This window comes from Ictidomys tridecemlineatus, chromosome 12 (assembly GCF_052094955.1).
Source record: "Ictidomys tridecemlineatus isolate mIctTri1 chromosome 12, mIctTri1.hap1, whole genome shotgun sequence".
NCBI classification, from domain to species: domain Eukaryota; kingdom Metazoa; phylum Chordata; class Mammalia; order Rodentia; family Sciuridae; genus Ictidomys; species Ictidomys tridecemlineatus.
Window position 1 is genome coordinate 92,973,180 of NC_135488.1, and position 15,615 is coordinate 92,988,794.

General features: G+C 36.4%; 1 protein-coding gene across 4 annotated transcripts in view; it reads left to right on the forward strand.

The window, feature by feature from the left end:
• Positions 1 to 15,615, forward strand: part of Fez2 (fasciculation and elongation protein zeta 2) — a 64,940-nt gene that overhangs the window by 23,764 nt on the left and 25,561 nt on the right. For 3 of the 4 annotated variants that reach the window (XM_078029394.1, XM_021734085.3, XM_005336554.5), the window contains exons 6-7: positions 6,285 to 6,365; positions 8,527 to 8,602. In XM_078029394.1, coding sequence (XP_077885520.1) covers positions 6,285 to 6,365; positions 8,527 to 8,602 — 157 coding nt within the window. The remainder of the gene's footprint in view (positions 1 to 6,284; positions 6,366 to 8,526; positions 8,603 to 15,615) is intronic. The other variant, XM_013363447.4, reaches the window with a different exon arrangement.

Genomic DNA, 15,615 nt, shown 5'->3' on the forward strand with positions numbered 1-15,615 from the left:
TTCTTCAGTGGAACTTTTCAAAATTCTGATGTTTACTCCTTTGACCAATAACTTCATGTCTTGTCATGTCATTGTTCTCTGTTCACACTTACATTATTTTCACCGTTGGTTCTTCTTTTTGCCCCCTTCTCTCCTGCAAGGAGTAAGAGGCCTCATGCTATGGTGCAAAGATCAAAGGCTCTGAGACTCTTGGGCTCTGGAGTTAGGAGACATTACAAATGTCTATGACAGCTTAGCAGTTCTTTACAAATGCTTGCTATGACCAGGCTCTCTGCACATTGCCCGGATGGAGAGATGAATAAGACCTAGTCTCTCTTCAAAATGTCCTCATGTCCTCATGAGAAAATGAAGCCACCGGAGTAGACAGCTCTGCATGTGCTTTCTTGGCTGTGCAGGTCTACCATTCTGTAGTTCTCATGTGACTTTTTAGTTCTGTATTATAGTGTGTGTGTGAGGGGGGGAGGGTGGTACGTTGGTTTTCCTTCTTAAAACATAATGTGTCTTTCTGATTGAGGTGATTCCTTGAATTATAGAATTTATAATGTAACATTTAATCCTCTTCTTTCCTGTGAGGACACAGGCCTTAGCAGGTTAGTGACTGTGCTTGTGTTACAGTTAGTGATAGAACTAGGAGGGAACCCAGATCTCTGATTTCTTTGCCAGCATTTTTTAGTCAAAGTTGATATTAAAATTTTTTATAATTCCAAATACTTTTGACTCAGGTGTGACTCCTGTTTTCATACAAAAGTCTACAATTATTTCACCAGTATTGCTAGTAATTCCAGTAGAATTTTGCAGTTTAAGTAAAAGACTGTTAAATCAGATGCCTCCTACATACTGAGGACTGGCTTGTGCTTTTTGGAACATACAAAAGAAGTATCTCATGTGGCCTTATTTCTGTCCTTGAAGATTTTGAGAACTGAGGTGAATTAACTAAAACTTTTGTTTTTTACTTTCTCTATTTTTTCCCCCCAGATTTCATGCCAGGAAGCTCCCATTAAAAATATCTTTATTGGCTAGGCACAGTGACATGTGCCTGTTGTCCCAGCTACTTAGGAGGCTGAGGCAGGAGGATCATTTGAACCACCCCCTGCCCCCCAATATATCTACAATCTTTTCTTTGTTTACTACTATTAGACAAACATTTTTTGATCCCCAGTTATATTCCAGGCATAGATGTTAAGGATTCAGAGTAAGTTACACATCTCCAGGGCTGTGGTGTTATCTATATGGATGACAAACCATCTAGCATATTTTAGTGTGGTGATTCTCAACATGGCCATCAGTCACTGTTTGAAAACATTTATCATTAACACAGCTGAGTGAGGTGGGGAAGTTGGGGGATAGTGGCACTGATACCTTGGTGAGTATTGGCCAGACATACTGGTGGACATTCTGCAACTCACAGATCTGCCCCTACCACAAAGAACTATTCTAGTTTAAGGTGTCAGTAGTATCAAGGTTGAAAAACCAAGTGTAGTGTGAAAATTGCTGTACTCCAAACTGCTGCTGGTTTTTAGTGTTTTCTGTATCTGGCACTGTTCTGTTGCAGAGGTGTGCATGTATCACTCTGTCATCACTTGTTTTAGGGGTCTGGAGTAGCTGAGTTGAATCCCAAGAACAGGTGTAACAAGGAGGGGACAAGCAGAAAGAGAACAGAGGGAGTGGAGTGTGCAGCCACCTGGAAGTGCCAGTTAGGGACATCTGGGGGACTACATATCATTGATTGTGAGTGGAGCTAGAAATAGGGGAGAAATCTGGAAGATGAGGGAGGAGGTGACTCATGAAAATGCTACAGAAGTTGAAAACTGGAAGCCAGCATATAGATGGTTTGTGTGGCATTTCTAAGGCTTTGGCCTTTGCTAAAGACTAGAGGAAACAAAAAAGGGGTTTTAAGTAGGGTAGTTACATGTTGAGATCTGTCTTTTGGCAGTGGGACTTCAGAAGTTTCAGGGAGAACTAGTTGGAAGGACTCAGCTAGAGATAAGGAGTTGATTAGGAGACTGTTGTGATCATTCAGGTAAGAATTGACCAAGGAATTCGCAGTAGGGATGGAAAAATGGTAGTCTTTCCAAGGTAATGATGAGGTTGAATGGTTGGTTGGGACACCAGGGGAAGGGGAAATTAGGGGCATAGTTAACCATTGACTTGGGTAAGCATAGATAAAACATGTGGGAGAACATGGTGTCCACAATCCTGGATATCTCACAGAGAGATCTGAAGTATCTGGCCCCCTTCTCCAAGGAAGGTGCGTAGGTTTCCTCAACAGTGATTGGATTTAGCCTCAAGTTCAGTATCTTTGGGAGTTGTCCTCCTTTCCATCAGCTCTGGGTAAAGCCCCTGTGATCCAGAGGTTAAGCTAGCCATTCCAGCACACCCTGCAAACAAAGCAGGGGAGAGGAGCAGGTTGGTGCAGTAGAAACCCATTGGCAGAAGCATGGCATGGACTCACTGATAGTTACCTTTACAGCCTGCTGGATAAGAGCAGCAAGACTCCTGTGGACAGGTAGCAGAGTGAGCTCTGTGGCAGGCCAGTTTGGCTGCTTATGGTTATCCGAGAGGATCTCCTTTATCCATTGTTTGCTGTGTCTCATCTGGGATGGTGTCACCTCCTCAGAGAGCTTTTCTCTGACTTCCTTCCAAAAATGTCATTGCTGTACATTTTTGTCAGTCTTATTAAGTAAGACTTCCTGGTATAAAGTATTCATCCAGTTTTTAATTGCACTCTTTGAGGTATTGCCAGGGCACGTGTTATTTGCAGTCATCTAGTTCATTTATTTGTTTTACTTTCTTTACCTCCAATACATAGGAATATTAGGTCAGCGGGGCCTTAGCTGGTATGTTCACTTTGCATCCCTATTACCTGGAATAGTATCTCACTGAGTATATTGAAAGAATGAGTAAATGAGTAAGAGAGGTATAGGATGCTGAAGGACAGACAGGTTCTTTTTTGTTATGGGAGAGGAAGATGAATTCAGTTTTGGACATAAATTTTAGAAATACAGGAATATAGACATATCCAGTGGGCCATTAAACATTTAATAAATACAAATTTAACATATAATATGTACAGATATCCATTTGGATGTCGAACATGCAAATCAAAAGCTTAGGGGGAAGGACAGTAAAGATTGTGAATATTTACTGAGCCCTTAACAGATACCAGTCCTGTTCTAAGCACTTTGCTAGTCTTAGGAAAATGGAGCTGTGGATTAATGGAGGCACACTGAAACTATTGAATGGTAGTGTGCATGAGAGAAAAAAATAGGGAAGAATCCTGGGGAACTCTGACCTGTAAGATATGAGTAACAAGAAAAGCATCCTTGAGAAGCAGCAGCTAGAGGGCCAGGGCAGGGAGAAATCTGGGAGAGTATGTTATTGAGCATCCAGGGAGAAGGAAGGTCAGGGAGCGGGCATTCCTGATGTCTTAGAGAGGTCTCAAGTGGACTTGAGTGTCAAAGAAATGACAGTGAGAAGAGCTGTTTCAGGAAACTCTGGGGAGAGGAAGTAGGTTGAGGATTTGAGAATTTAAAGTTGCCATTGGGAAAGAGCCAGTAGAGAGAGAGAATTTTAGAATGCAGTAAAGGGAGAAAATTGTTACTGCATGGTTTCTGGGGAGGCAGGAACTCATGGCAACTGGAGCATTTCGTAGAGGAAAGTTTCCAGCCATATCTGTTAGTTGTCCTCCCCACAACCCTCAAAAACTTCTAATTTTCTTGTTCTGTAATTCTCCCAGTGGAACAAGAAGCAGTTGAACTTTGCTGGCTGCCCCACTGCTGCCCTGATTCATCTGGTGGCTGGTGACAGGTCAGGAGCCCATGGGCCTGGTTGGCTGCAGCTGCTGACTTGGCACCATCGGTGGAGCTGCTGAGAGGCCTTGCCTTGCACTTTCTTCACCAGCATCAGTTGGTAGTTTTGTATTTTTCAAGGTTGCCATGGTCTCCCATGAATATATTTCCACTTATTTCTACTCAGCCTCAAGTTCTCGTTGCATGAAAGACACCTTTCATAAGTAGCCGGGTTTCTAGTAGTTGAAATGGTTCAACAGTGTCCACAATTGAGTATTTAATGAGGAAAACCTAAATCACATATGTGTCTTATGAATTTAAACAATTAGGTGTCTGAATGGTAAAGTAAATTACCATTTTTGCAGTGTGCTGTCCAAATATAAAAGTATACCTTAGTTTCTTAACATGTGAATTCTAAAATTTTTCACTTTGGTGGAGACTGTCTGAATTTGTGTATAGCTTTTAACATGCCTATAAATATTGGAACCAGGTAATGTACACTAAAATTAAGTATTTTTCTGTTTGTTGCTTTTCAAAGGAAATATATTTGATGAAAGCATTTTTTTTTTAAAAAAGTACTGACTTGTTTATTTGAAAATAGTTTCCTAAATTTTTATAGCAGACTAGAGAGACTATGATGTTAATTCTTTGGATAATTTGTTTTAAAAAGTGTGAACAAATTATATAATAGCATGTGGAAAATCTATAAAAATAGTTATGTATATTTTTGTTTTATTTTGTTTTGTGTAAAACTAGCTCTTTCCATCAAAAGTGAAGAGTGGTCAAAGTATCTTGACCAGACATTTGATTCTTGCTAAAACAAAACTGGTGCGCAGATTCAGACCTGGGAAGGACTGGGTAGGGAGAAGGATGGTGAAGGAAGAGAAGTGAAGTATGTGAGCTCTCACAAGTTGGGCAAGTGTGGCTCACAGATTTCCAACAATACCACTGAGTCGTGTGAATGACACAGAGGTACAGCAAGCACTCAGTCTTTTGGCATTTATTAGCTTTTTGCTGTTAGGACTTATTTAAACTCTTAAAATTTATTGAGGACCCCAGAAAGCTCAGCTTATATGTGTTATATTTTTCAATACTTACTATATTAGAAATTATAATTAAAATTAAAAAAAAATATTAGTTAAGGATACCAACAATAAATTATTATATAAATAGCATATTTTAATTAAGATTACTATTTAAAAAAATAGTGAGAAAAATGTCATTCCTGTACATTTTTGTCAATCTTATTAATGTCTGGCTTGATTAAAGGCAACTAGATTCTCAATCTGTTTCTGCATTCAATCTGTCATTTGGAATATTTCACTCTAAATCATGAGAGATAGAGAGTGATGAAGATCAGTTTTATCTTGGTAGTATTAAGAAAATAATTTTGAGTTCATTAACTCTTGAGAGAATTTCAGGGGCTGTGCGGAGTGTCCCTGGGCCACACTTGGAAAACCCCTGGAACTATATATTTGTTGAGGATAGAGAGACTACCTTGGTTTCTTTTCTTCTACTCCTTGGGGCTTGCTGAAATAGTCTTTATGTTGACTCTTTAAATGTGTTTACTGGTTCGACTTCCCCTTATAAAATTCCAGGGAAAGGAGTCATGGGTGAATCAGGCTGTAGCTTCCTTTCACGGTGCCTTTCCCCTCCATTAGTCATGCTGCAAGAATCCATCTAAGGTCTTTGACTCGGCTGCCATTGAGGTGCCACTGGACTCTTTTCACTGAGCCTTTTGACATTATAGACTGGTTACAAATCAAGATAAGTAGTTTAGGAAAAAAAAAATATTCCCTTTTCAGTCCAGTGAATTCTAGGAAGTCTTGGCAGTTGCTGGGAGAAAGAAACTAGAACTGTTTCCTAGAAACGGAGTGGAAAGTCTCCGCAGAAATTTTTTGGGGCCCAGCTAGCAAATGGATCCACTCTGCTCCCCAGGAAGCAAGTGCCATCTCCCAATTCACATTTTCTTCATGAAGGCAATGACAGGTGCCTACAGAGTGAGTGGGAAGCAATAATCAACTCTCCAAAGTAACAGCATTTTCATTTGCCAAATGTTAGGTTAGTGTTCTCCAAACTGATGGTGGAAATATACAAACTTAAGCTGAAAATATGCATACTCTTAATATTAAGTTTTTAGACTTTTGATAAAATGTAGGTAAACAATATCAAAAGGTATCTTCAAATTACATGGCAAATTGTGTGTCAAGCAAATATGACAATGTTTGTATTAGAACAAATGTATTTATTGGCTATGTCAGCAAAAATCTTCATAATATAGTAGCATAAAAACAGTTGCTTCTGGGTTGGACTTACAAAGGAATGGAAACAAAAACGTTTTAAAGACAGCATGATTTTGTCTGCTTTATCAGAATGAGTAGTGGCATTTTCTAACTGCTTGTCTCTTGGTCACATAAATCATCATGGTACACTACTAATAGTCTCTGAACTTCTTTCTCTGTCCTTTTCTTCCTGGCCTTATATTGCCGCCTTTAGCGCTTCAGCATGGAAGGGATCTCAAATGTCATTCAGAATGGCTTCCGCCACACCTTTGGAAATTCAGGTGGAGAGAAACAGGTGCTTGGTTATCCTTATTTTCCTCATTCTCTGCTTTTTCATTTTTTTGTGTACGTGAAGATCATGAAAGCTGGCAGTTTTACTAATTTACTAAGACCATTGCTTAAAAGAGAGAAATAAAAGTTCATTATATGTACAGTCTTGATAATGAACAGAACTTCCCTTGAGGGAAAAAGCACTTTCCAAATTAAAAATAGACCAAGTGCATTCTGAAAACATGCATCAGAGCTCCATTTCTCACTTCTGTCTCTAAACAAATAGATATTAATGTATTGACATAATGAATTGCATGTGTAGAAAACCCTGACTGTGAATATAACAAAACTAGAATATGCTACACTAATTCAAAATATTTAAGAAACAAGATCTTATTTTGGTGGGGAAATAAGTTTTTTTTTTGGGGGGGGGAAGTATAGAAAGCATATTTTACCTCTTAAATAAAATGTATGTGTTTTTTTAAGGTGTTATATAGTCAGCTAATTCACTTGTTGGTCGTGAGGCATTCGACATCATTTATACAGAATTATATATTGTATGACTATACAGTCAAATGTGTAGCAATTTGCTTTTTATTCACATTATATTTGATTGAAAGGACCATCACAAACATGAGAAACAGTTTATATTAATGAGTGTGCTTAAAATTTTACCATTTGAAATTTTCACTTCAAAAGAACTTTTTAAAGTTAGCTCTTGAGCAAAGGTTAAGAAGGTAGGCAGAATGTGGCTTGTAGGCAATTTCTCCAAAGAATCAAATTGCCTAGAGTTTTCACCAAAGGTTCCTGTGTGTTACTTAAGATGTAAGCTAATCCATATTAAAGAGGGCAGGTTCACACGGACATTTGCAGCTCATAAAGAGAAGGGACAGTTGAATTTTTATTTTTATTCTGATGCCTCCCACTTCTCGAAGCTCACAAAAAGGAGAAATAGTTTCCAGGCCAACCCGATACATGGGAGTGGGGCAAGAGGCCTGGAAGCATAGCCAGCCAGCGGACAACCGAGGCACAGGTTCCCCAGGCTTCTCCAATATGCTTGACACATGTATTGCCAGTGAAACCCTAGGAAGGCGCATTTCTGGCCTTTTGTGTGTTCTTTACAAAGACACATATTTGTTTATTTAGGTGGGCCTCACCTTGAAGAAGTCTGTTCAGGAAATGTGGAGTACTAAGTTTCTTAAAGATTGAACAATTCATTTTTATTACATTTCTGGACTTCAGGTCTAGTCATTGTTAATCAAATTTTTGATCTTATTTTCAGTTTTATCAATTAAGTAAAGGATTAGGAGTAGGGCTGAGATTTAGGGCATGAGGCTAACTAATGGGTGGGGCTAAAGAGATTCCAAGTACACACCCCTAGCTTTCTCATTAGTTTATGCAAATGGCACTGCACCATATATACATGTGGTGGGGTGGTCATAATAGGAGAATCTGGACAGTCACATTCAGATTATGCTCTCAGTGGATATAGTTTTAGAATATAACTTGATACTTGTAAATTTTTCAGGTAGTGAACTAAGCACTTTGTCTCATTCAGACATTAATTTTTATTATTCATTTCCCTGCTTAGACCATTCTCTCCTTTTGCTTTTCTCATCACCTTTAATATCTAAAAATATTTATAATTACTTACACAATAATTTAGTAATAATATGCTGCAGAAATTCTTTGGGTGTGTCTTTGGTAGATTCTGGAAGGAAGAAGGTGGTTGTTTTTTAAGTTGACATGTTATTCATGTTAACTATTTTGTTCAGCAAGAATAAGAATGATCTGAAACAGAATTATTTGGCTGTTGAAAATTATTTTTCTGTGCAGAGTTGTTAAAACTATGTTTTCCTTTACTATTTTAAAATGTGTTGAAAAACATGCAGGAAAAATGTTAGATAATACTTCATTTTAAAAATTAACAAACTGAGTGAATCATCCTCAGACCTAGTCCTGTGAAATTTTTAATAACTGAAATGCAAAAAACTGGTTATTTTTGTTAATATGGACTTGTAGGAAGCAGAGGTAGGCAAATATATGAGCTCCAGCTGAAAGATGATGCGTGTTTTGAGCTTATGTTTTGTTTTGTGTTGCAAAATAAATGTTAACTGTGTCATTTTTTTTTCTGCAGGCAAGTTAATTCAGATTTATGATTTTTTTTTTCTTTTTTGACTTGGCAGTATTTGACAACAGTCATTCCCTATGAGAAAAACAATGGACCACCATCTGTTGAAGATCTTCAAATATTAACAAAAAGTGAGCAAAGACAAAATTAAACGTTACCTGATTTACTTTGCTGATACTTAAATCCTTGGTCTTAGTTGCCTGGTTTTGTTATTGTTTGTTTTGCCAGGATAAGATAATGATGGGTGTCATTATTTATTGTTATAAAAGTGAAGCTAAAAGCAGCAGCAACACAAACCAACACCAGCGCTAGTGTCCATTTGTAATTCTTTTGTTTTTCTTACTTGAATACGTATGAGCTACATGTTTTGGGAAAAATGTAACTTGACTCTCCATCACCTCTTCAATAAGAATATAAACATTTATGTGGGTCTTATGTAACTTTATTAGTAACTGGATAGGAGAGATTTATAGTGAACAGTGTCCTTTCTTATGAGTGTAGAAACCAAGGTGGTAGTTACAATTAGAACATAAATTGATAGTGATGTTTTCATGACATGCATTCACACAGCAAACATTTGGTAAAGGTCTGCTCTGTACCAGGCCATTTTCTTAGCACTTGGGATACTTTAGTGAATAAAGCAAGCAAAGATATTCTACCTTTAAGGGGCTGGCATTTTAAAATAACTTGTAATGCTTACATATATTTATCTTATTATAGCCCTAAAGGAGTCAGGAATTCTGGTTCTGTCCCTGTTATTTTCTGGGATATCTGGAAGTCACTTACATTCTCATTGAAAAACTAGCAGAAAAATATTTCCTCCACTTATCTCATGAGAAGGAAATTATGGGTGATTTGGGGTAAGTCACAATCAATTGGCCCTATTGTGTTTGCCCTTAAAATGAAGGGATTAAATTTACTAATCAGGTTCTAATAGTAGATATTTATGATAATTGCTAGTTAGGAAGAAGCCAAATTAAAGAGTATGACATGGGTAGATATTAATGAAGATATTTATTTTGGAAATTAAGGACATGGAGGTACAGGCAAGGGACGACTAGAAGAAGAGTGGGTATGGTACCCTATTTACTCCCTACTTGCCTGAATAAAATCTGAAGATTTTTTTTCTTTTTCTTTCCTGAACAATACTTTAATTTTTTTTTAAGGGATTAACCGAGTGGCCAGACCTATAATTTTCAGGAAAGGCTTGCAAATTTATGAGTGTCTGAGATCACACAGGGGATGGTTAATTAACCGATCAGTTCTCTTGATTCATAGGCAACTCTACATTTAATGAGGCTGGCTTTTGTATGTGATTTTATATAGAAGTTAAAAAAAATTCTAAAACATGATTAGAAGTGTAAATGTTGAACATAATATTACTCTAAAGAAGGGAACATGGATACTGCTCACAAGCCTGAGAGGCCCCAGTGTCTCAGATTAGGAATCAGCCAAAGTCATTGCAATTCTGTCATCAAAATGTCCTGAGGCTAATTGACGTCTTCATAGATTGACAGAGTTTTAGGACATCTGTGGGTGAGAGAATGAAGGCCAACTTGAGACAGTTATGGTGACAGTATTGTGAAGGCAACAGATGGAAGGATGACCTTCACTTTGAAAGTGAAAAAAGTGGTTATCTCATCATAACTTTGGGGAGGACCAGAGCCTCTGCTGTCACCACATGTACATATTAGTCAAGAGAAAATCTTTGGAAGCAATCACAGTGTGGATATATAACCTTCCTCATAAAAGCTGTTAGAAGGGGATTACAGGTGCAGTAAGAATAGCATTAGAATCACAATTGTTTAGTGGTGTTCATTATAGTTAATACCTGGTATTATATGTCCTTTATATCTGCATGAGTAATTAATCCTCATGTGAGCCTTTGAGATAGTTTTAATTATTCTCAGTTTACAGATGAGAAACTTGGTGGACAGAATGGTTAAGTAACTTGCTCAAAGTCACATAATTAAGGAAGTGGTGGGAAGAAAGACTGACAGTTAAACTATATTGTCCTGTCATAGAACTGGGGAAAAATAGTAAGGTATTTTCACCAGGATGTTCTGGAGAAAGTCTGAATAGCCAGTCACTGTTAAAGTATAATATTTGTGAGTTTTTCCTCTACCTGGATTTTCGAATTTAAAAAACAAAAAAGCGAGTGGTTATTTTTTCTATTTTGGTCTTTACTAAGAAGATAAAATTGTTAGGCTTGGGACATTGCTCAGTGTAGAGTGTTTGTCTGGCACGCACCAGGCTCTGAGTTTAATGCCTACTACTGGAGGGGCACGAAAAAGCCAAAGGTTCCCTTTGGAATGAGGCTGATTCCCATAGGTTTCTCTTCACCAGAGAACGAATAGGTAGTAAGGTAGTAAGAAGGCTCAGCCAGTGGGTGCTGCTTCACGGAAATCTGTGCTGCTTTTCATCTTTTGTTTTCCTAACAAAAAGGCATCTTTATGGAGGATTTTGTTAATAATCAAATATTCATCTATAACTTGAGCAAATAAATCACATATTACAATGGAAAATAAATTTTTATCCATTTTTATGCATATAGTTGTACATAACGTTGAGTACATAATATTCATACATGTACACAGTATAACCATATAATTTGGCTGGTATTTCCCCTTAGTATTTCTACATTCTTTCCCCTCCTCCCTTTACTTGGTTCCTTCCTTCTAGTCTACTGATCTCCCTTCAATATTCATGAGATCCCTCCTAGGCTGTCTTTTTCTTTTTTCTCTTTAGCTTCCACATTTGAGAGACTTTCTGAGTTTGGCTTATTTCACTTAACATAATGTTCCCAAGTTCCATCATTTTCCTGCAAATGACATAATTTCATTCTTATTTATGACTAAACTCCATTGTGTACCAGACCTTAAATTATACAGAGAGCTGTATTAACAAAAGCAGCATGGCATTGGTACCGAAACAGAAATGAAAACCAATGGAACAGAGTAGAAGACACAGAGAAAACCCATAAAATTACAGTTATCTTGTACTAGACAAAGTCCCCATAAACATACATTGGAGAAAAAGATAGCGTCATCAACAAATTGTGCTGGGAAAACTGGAAATCCACATGTAGCAGAATGAAATTTAACCCTTATCTCTCTCTCTGCACAAAATTCAACTCAAAGTGGATCAAGGTTGTAGGCATTAGACCAGAGACCCTGTGCCTGCGAGAAGAAAATGTAGGCCAAAATTTCCATCAGGTTAGGAACTGAATTCCTCAACAAGACTCCTAAAGGGCAAGAAGTAAAATCAAGAATCAACAAATGGGATGGTATCAAATGAAAAAGCTTCTTCATAACAAAGGAAATAATCAAGAATGTGAAAAAAGAGCTTATAGAATGGGACAAAAATCTTTGCCACCTGCACCCTAGATAAAGCATTAATCTCCAAGATATATAAAGAACTCAAGAAACTTAACACCAAAAAACCAAATAACCCAATCAATAGAATGGGCAAAGGAACTGAACAGGCACTTCACAGAAGAAATACAAATTGCCAAAAATATATATATATATATATATAAAAGTTCAACATCTCTAGCAGTTAGAGAAATGAAAATTAAAACTACACTGAGATTTCATTTCATTCTAATCAGAATGGCAGTTATCAAGAATACAAGTAACAATAAATGTTGATAAGAATGTGGGGAAAAAGGTACACTCATATACATTGATGGTGGGACTGCAAATTGGTGTACTTGCTCTGGAAAACAGTGTAGGGATTCTTCAGAAAACGTGGAATGGAACCATCATTTGACTCAGTTATCCCATTTCTCAGTATGTACCCAAAGGACTTAGCCTACTACAGTGACACAGCCACATTAATGTTTACAGCAGCTTAATTCACAATAGCTAAGCTATGGAACTGACCTAAGTGCCCTTCAACCGATGAATGGATAGAGAAAATGTGATATATTATTTAAGGCTGAGTAATATTCCATATATACATTATTATTCCATATATATTATTATTCCATATATATATATATGATTCTCTGCCTTACCTTGAGCCTCAGGGAATGGAGCCAGTATGTATATATATGGAATATTACTCAGCCTTAAAAAACAATGAAATTATGCCATTTTCAGCTAGATGGATAGACCTGGAGACTGTCATGCTAACAGAAATAAGACAGTCACCCCCAAAAAAGTCAAATGTTCTTTCTAATATGCAGATGCTAATCTACCAAGAATGTGGGGAGGGAAGAATAGAAGTTCAGTAGATTAGACAAAGGGGAATAAAGGGAAGAGAGGGGGGATAGGAATAGGAAAGATAGTAGAGTGAATTGGACATAACTTTCCTATGTTCATATATAAATTATACTAAGTAAAACTCCACATCATGTACAACCAAAGAATGGGATCCTAATTAGAATAAATTATGCTCCATGTACCTATAATATGTCAAAATACACTCTACTGTCATGTATATTTAAGAAGAACAAATTTTAAAAAATGAAAAAAACCCACCATTGTGTATGTGGACCATACTTTCTTTATCTATTCAGTCATTGATGAATAGCTAGGCTGGTTCCAATAGTTTTGCTATTGCAAATTGTGTTGCTATAAACATAGGTATGCCTTTGTTCCATTCCTAGACTTTTGAGGAACCTCCATACTGATTTTCATAGTGGTTGTATTAATTTACAATCTCCCAATGTGAAAGTGCTTTTTTTTCTTTAAATCTTCTCCAACATTTCTTGTTTGTATTCTTTTTTTTTTTTAGAGAGAGTGAGAGGAGAGAGAGAGAGAGAGAGAGAGAGAGAGAGAGAGAGAGAGAGAGAGAGATAGATAGATAGATAGATAGATATCTGGTGGAATTCAGCTGAGAATCCATCTTGTTCTGGGCTTCTTTTTGTTGGAAGGCTTTTAAGTATTGCTTCTATCTCATTGCTAATTATTAGTCTGTTTAGGTTTTCTATGTTCTCTTGATTCAATTTTGGTAGGTTGTTTGTGTCTAGAAATGAATCCATTTCTTTTAGTCTTCCAATTTTTTCAATGTAAGTTTTCAAAACAGTCCCCAAGGATCCTCTGTATTTCTGTGATTTTTGTGGTGATTTCTCAATTTTCATTTCTAGTTTTATTAATTTGAGTCAGCTTTCTTTTTTTTCTGGTTAGTTTGGCTGGGGGCTTACCAATCTTTGTTTACCATTTCAAAGAACCAGCTCTGTTTCATTGATCCTTTGTACTTTTTTTTTTTAATTCTCAATTTCATTGATTTTGGCTCTGATTTTAATTATTTCCTTCTACTGATTTTGAAATTGGTTTGTTCTTGTTTTTTTTTTGCAGGGCATTGAGATGTATCACTAATGAGGTTATTTGGATATTTCTGATTTGCTTATATAAGCACTGATAGCTATAAACTTTCATCTTAGAACACTTTTCATAGTGCCTCATTGGTTCTGGTAACTTGTATCACTATTTTTGTTTGATTCTAACATTTAAAAAATTTCTCCCCAGACTTCTTGTATCACCCATTTATCATTCAAAAGTGTATTATTCAATTTCCATATGTTCATATAGTTTCTGTAGGTTTTTTGGCATTAATTTTATTTTATTTATTTATTTATTTATTTTTTATTGTTGGTCGTTCAAAACATTACACAGTTCTTAATACATCATCTTTCACAGTTTGATTCAAGCGGGTTATGAACTCCCAACTTTACCCCGTATACAGGCATTAATTTTAAATTGCATTTCATTATGATCAGATAAGATGCAACAATTATATCAGTTTTTTTTTTTTTGTACTTGCTAAGAGTTGCTTTGTGACCTAAAATATGGCTGTTTTGGAGAAAGTTCCATGAACAGCTAGAAAGAAAGTGTATTTGGCTATTGTTGGATAAAATATTCTATAGTTGTCTGTTAAGTCCATTTGATTTATATTATTTTTCAGGTCTGAAGAGTGTTTATGTCTGGATGACCTATGTATTGGTGAGAGAGGTGTGTGGAAATCACCCAGTATTATTGTACTGTGGACTAAGTCTTTAATTTGCATAGTGTCTGTTTTATGTAATTAGGAGCACCAAAATTTGGGGCATAAACATTTACTGTGTTATATTTTTTAATTGAATCATTCCCTTTACTTGTATGAAGTAACATTCTGGGTTTCTTCTGATTAAGTTTGGCTTCAAGTTAGTTTTTTTTTCAGATATGAAAGTAGTTATTCCTGCCTGTGGCTATCTTTGCCTGTATGGTGAGTCTCTTGCAAGCAACATCTAGTTGGGTCTTATTTTTTAATCTATTCTGCCAGCCTATGTCTTTTAATTGGGGAGTTGAGACCATTTACCATTTAGAGAAATGTTTATTCCTGCCATTTTGATTTGTTTCTAATGTTTAATTTGGTCCTGTTTCTCCTTTGCTTAGCTAATCTTCAAATGAGATTTGTCCATTTGTGGGCTCTGCGATTTGTTTTAGATTTCTTCTGTGTGCAGTATTTCTTTAAGTATTTACTTTAGTGTCAGTTTAGTAGTCATGAATTCTTTTAGTTTCTGCTTATCTTGGCAGGTTTTTATTTTGCTTCAATTCTGAAGGATAGCTTTTCTGGTTACAGCAATCTTGGTTGACAGTTATTTTCTTTCAGGGCTTGGAACAAATCATTCCAAGTCCACCTGGATTTTAGAGTTTGTGCTGAGAAATCAGAAATAATTCTGATTGACTTGCCTCTAAATATGATATGATGTTTTTCTCTTGAGCCTTTTAAAATTCTATTCTTATTCTGTATGTTAGGTGTTTTAATTATGAAGTGTCATGGAGAGGTTCTCTTTTGACCTTGTCTATTTGGGATTCTGAATGCCTCCTATATCTTGATGTCCTTCTCATTCTTAAGGTTTGGAAAATTTTCTGTTATTATTTTCATTAGTCTGCATCTCACAACCTTCTTTGACTGCAGTAATTTTTATCTTTGGTCTTTTACTGTTGTCCCAGAGTTCTTATATATTCTGGCTATGGTTATTTCTTTTCTTTTCTTTAATGTAGTCTAAAGGCTGGCTATTTTATTGTCCAATTCTGTCTTCAACTCTGTTAGAGAGACTTTCACCTGAACATTTGATTTGTCTTTTGTTTCCAGATACCTATTTGATTCTTTTTCAATACCTGTATTTCCTTTTATTGGTTTTTCTCATTCATAT